Genomic DNA, 4,551 nt, shown 5'->3' on the forward strand with positions numbered 1-4,551 from the left:
TGTCACATTTGCACTTAAAGCAGTAGTGAAATGAATGCTGAAAAAGTAGAAGCACTTTTACCTTACTGCAGTATTACCAAACTACAAATAAATTTACTGGCATTAAAAATGCTCATCTAAAAGTACAAACAATTTTGCTGAAAAATCACTCAGTTACTTTTTAATCATTGATGTTTGGACTCACTGGCTGGGTGGAGCCCTTCTGTGTGGAGTTTGCATATTCTCCCCATGCTCCAGATAATAGTCTCTATTTTATTCTATTCTTATTTTTTATGTACTTTTAATTATTTATTCTCTTGATGTTTCTCTATTTATCTGTACTTACTCTGTCCTTGTGCCCCCCAGTTTCCCAGGAAATTTGGATGTTATCTTATTGTAGCTTAATCACAACGCTGTGAAATATTTTAGATTTTATCACTGCAAGTTTTTTCCTTCTCTAGGTTTATGTTTATTTTTTTTTTTAAAAATGCACTTGCTAAAAAACATTAAGATGTTCTCACAAGACCCCAGCTTCCTCTTTTGGCTTCACACCTTAACAGGGTGAGATAGGCATGCAGAGAGTTGAATATTAATTATGTGAAAATCGTATTAGCGAACAAGACTCCTCCTCCAGAGTAAAGGTATAACATAGGTCAGATATTTTAATGCACATAACACAACTTGCTGTCAACACTTACGGTAAGACCCATAAGTTACATCTGACAATAATAGTTTGAGTTGAGTAATATTTCAAAGATTTTTTTTCCTATTTGTTAGCTGAGTGCAATCTAATTTATATTGACATTTAACATTCAAAGTGGCATTGTTTAGCTGGCTATCCAATTTTATCTGCTCTCACTGTTTAATCCTTTCATACAGATGGCAAGGCTGTGGCATCTCATGCTCCTGTGTTGGGCATGGAGTCCTCTATGTCTGCCATCCAGTGTACACTTCACTGGTACACCAGAGGAGTGTGAAAAGGCTCACTTTGTTCCTGGTTACAATCTGGGTGGAGAAGGCTTCGACATCGTCACAATGGAGCGGAAAGGTGCCTATGTCATCGACACTGAATCATGGAAGCTTGACAATGGCACTTGCCGGCTCTACAGAAACAGCAACATGAATGGAGAGAAGCAGAAGGTCCCAGTTTCTGTGGTGGACTGGAGAAACCTCCCCAAGTGTAGTTTGAAGGTCTCTGGTACACTCTTTGATTCGGTCGAAACTCTTGTCAATGATTCCACATCCTCCGTAACCAATGATTGGAAGATTGGCCTTAAAATCCCTTCACCATCCGTCTCTCTTGGTATTGGCCTTGGAGGTTCCCACTCCAGACAGGCTACCTTTGGCATGCAAAAGTCAAAACAAGACCGATACTCCTTTACTCAACAGTCTATCAACTGTAACCTCTACAGGTGAGTATATGGACAGATACTTGTCTTTGCATACTTAACTCTGAATTTAAATGCTTTGTTTTACAGTGCTGTGGCCAGTTACAATAATGCCAGCAATTTAACATAAAACAACACAAACAGTGATGCAGATCAAACGTGACTGTAATAGATTGCAATTAATTTGTATATTTTCTGTTCTTCACAGCTACAGACTGGCAACAAAACCTCCACTGAGTCATGACTTTGAATCAGCAGTGAACTCCCTTCCTCCATATTCAGTGAAGACCGCACCATTATATCACGGTCTGATCGACACATATGGCACACATTACATCACACAGGTATCTCTAGGAGGGGAGATAAAAGCAACCACTTCTATCAAGACCTGCGAGGCAACCATGAACGGCCTCTCAGCAACAGAAGTCAGTGACTGTTTGTCAGTTGAGGCCTCGGCTACCTTTGCAAATAGCGCCAGTGTTGAGGCCATGACCAAACACTGTCAGGAAAAGAAGAAGAAGTTAGGCTATGGCCAAAGTTTCAGCAGCACGTTTAATGAGCGTAACACAGAGGTCATTGGTGGGAGTATCAACGGTGCTGACATCCTCTTTGAACACTCAAATCCCTCTGTCTACAACAACTGGCTTGACTCACTGAAAATCACTCCTGATGTGGTCCGATACAACTTAAAGCCCCTGCACACCATACTGCCAGGTGGTCATCCTGCCGTGGCCGGACTGAAGCAAGAGGTGGAGGAGCACATCAAGAAAAATGCAGTTTTGAGAAAATGCTCAGAAAGCTGTAAGATTGGGCATAGATCTAGCAAAAGAGATCCTTGTGCTTGTGTTTGCAACAGTAATCAGAATATCAAGTCAAACTGCTGTCCCGCTGGGAAAGGTCTCGCTACAATGAAGGTCTTCAGCCTCTATGCACGTGGTCTGTACGGTGATACGTGTACGCAGACAGATGGTTCAGTTGAGGTTAGATATGGTGATCAGACTAAGCGCACTGCCATTATCACAAACAATGACAATCCTGTATGGCGTGAGAATTTTCAGTTTGGAGAAATAGCCATCAACATGAGAGACAAACTTACATTCACTGTTTATGATGAGGATACTTACTGGAACAGTGATCTTCTTGGCGAGTGTTCATTTGATCTGCGTCAGGGAAAGGTGTCAGACAGTTGCATGTTCACACATGGTACCTTCTTCTTTTCCTACATAGTTGAGTGTGCACCAAGTCTTGGTGGTCATCAGTGTCAGGACTACATACCAAGCCCAATGAGTCCCGCTCTGGCCAAGATCTTCCACACCAGAAACGGCATCCTTCTTGGAGAAACTGTGGAGCAGTTTGATAAATAAGTCAGTCAGTAAGGTTGAGGCTTATCCATTGATATGATACATGTCGATGAGATCTTTACACTGTTACTCTTATCTTCCTTTCTTTGACTTTTGCTTGCAAAAAAATTACACATTACTAATTTCTCAAATCTGATCCACTTTGTGAGAAAGTTGCCTTTTTTCCTGCTTGTTTTTTTTTTATTAGTAACAAAATCTGCCAATAAAGCATCAACAAAGACAACACAGCTGTCTGTCTGATTTTGTATATTAAAAATGTAATTTGAGGGTTTATGTGTAACACTGAAATGTATTCTCATAAACAGACTGTCCAGACACAGCCTACACAAAAATATCAGAGGGGCAGGCTCTATTCAGAATTTGACACAACACTTAGCACATATTTTTAATCTCACCTTTCTACCTTTCTGTGTCTATCTCTTGGTGTCCCACAGGCTATTTATAAACAACCTTGTATGCTGTTATTAATGACAGTCTATACCTTAAATGTCCCTTAATCCCTTAATGTCCCTAAAATAACTTTATTTTTCAGATTTTCCCCTAAAATGTATTTTTTTTAGCCGATCTATCAAATTGCCTGATTTTTAATCATTATTTTTTCTGTTTTTATTCCTTTCAAAACATGTAACATATGAAAGGTGCTATATAATTCAGTTTATCATTATTAAATATATGTGCAATGAAATAAATTTAGTTATAAAGTAAATAATAACTTTTATCCTGCATTATCAAATGCTGTTGAGTTTTTGTGTACAGTAATATGAACAGTCAAGGTCTTCCCTGCTGTAGGCTGAGATGTAGAGGAATAATTTTGATCACTAAACAAGTATAAGTTCAAATGTCCCTTCCTTTACACTAATCACAACATGTACAGTACAGACCAAATACTGTTTCCTGAGGTCATGCACTACATGGACTTTTGTCCTTCTACTGGTTATTAAAGTTGAGAAGTAAGGGACTAAAACAGATCCTATAGTCAGCAGTGTAATTCAATATAAAATGTCTTCTAATCAACACATTATCATGGTGACACTGCTGAATCTAAAGGGAATGCACATTAAAGTCAGAGGAATCATTTAATGTGTGTGTGTGAGGAACTGAAACTCACAAACACAGGAAGAGAAAGACATCTGCTGGGTAAAGAGCAGGTGTGATACACAAGAAAAACTAATCAAATCAAGACAGACAAAATACAGAATATAGAGTATTCTTGTGGAACATGCCATGCCACAATCCTAAATTTAGGAGCGATTTATATAAACTAAGACTAATAAAATGACGTGTTGCAAATAGCTGGTGCTTTTTATTATTTACTCTCTCATTATGTCCCATAGCTAATTGTCTGAGGAGCAGACAGTAACCTCTGTGCTGCTGACTTTGAACAAGATTTCATGTGTTAGGGTTGGAGGCGGGACAATTCATTTGGTTACGTGTGTCATCAGATGGGTTATCAAAGCTGCTGTCACTGTACACAGCATGCATTTAAAGTGTGCACAGTGTGTTGTCCTTCGGTTGACAGACATAAAAAATACAGCTGAAGGTATGAAGTTGTGCAGCTCTATAAGATAGTGTTAACTGTAAACATGCTATGCTGCCTGCATATGACAAACATACAACCATTCATATATGCACACTTAAACAGGAAAACTACCTCTGCCATGACATGTAATTAAAATGTGTGTTGCTTGAGTAAAATCAAGTGTGTAATCAAGTCAAATCAAATTTATTCTATATAGCCCAGTATTACAAATCACAATTTGCCTCCTTCACAGCCTATAGTGTACAATCACTTACTGTTAGAAACGAGAAGCTACTCACTGCAT

General features: G+C 38.8%; 1 protein-coding gene across 1 annotated transcript; it reads left to right on the forward strand.

The window, feature by feature from the left end:
• The first annotated feature begins 843 nt into the window (after positions 1–843).
• Positions 844–2,951, forward strand: LOC146330277 (perforin-1-like). Its single transcript, XM_084713594.1, has 2 exons — positions 844–1,391; positions 1,576–2,951. The coding sequence occupies exons 1-2, from the start codon at positions 859–861 to the stop codon at positions 2,729–2,731; spliced, it is 1,689 nt and encodes a 562-aa protein (XP_084569720.1). The 5' UTR covers positions 844–858; the 3' UTR covers positions 2,732–2,951.
• The last annotated feature ends 1,600 nt before the right edge of the window (positions 2,952–4,551 follow it).

This window comes from Lutjanus erythropterus, chromosome 3 (genome assembly GCF_056507025.1).
Source record: "Lutjanus erythropterus isolate fLutEry1 chromosome 3, fLutEry1.hap2, whole genome shotgun sequence".
Taxonomy (NCBI): Eukaryota; Metazoa; Chordata; class Actinopteri; order Lutjaniformes; family Lutjanidae; genus Lutjanus; species Lutjanus erythropterus.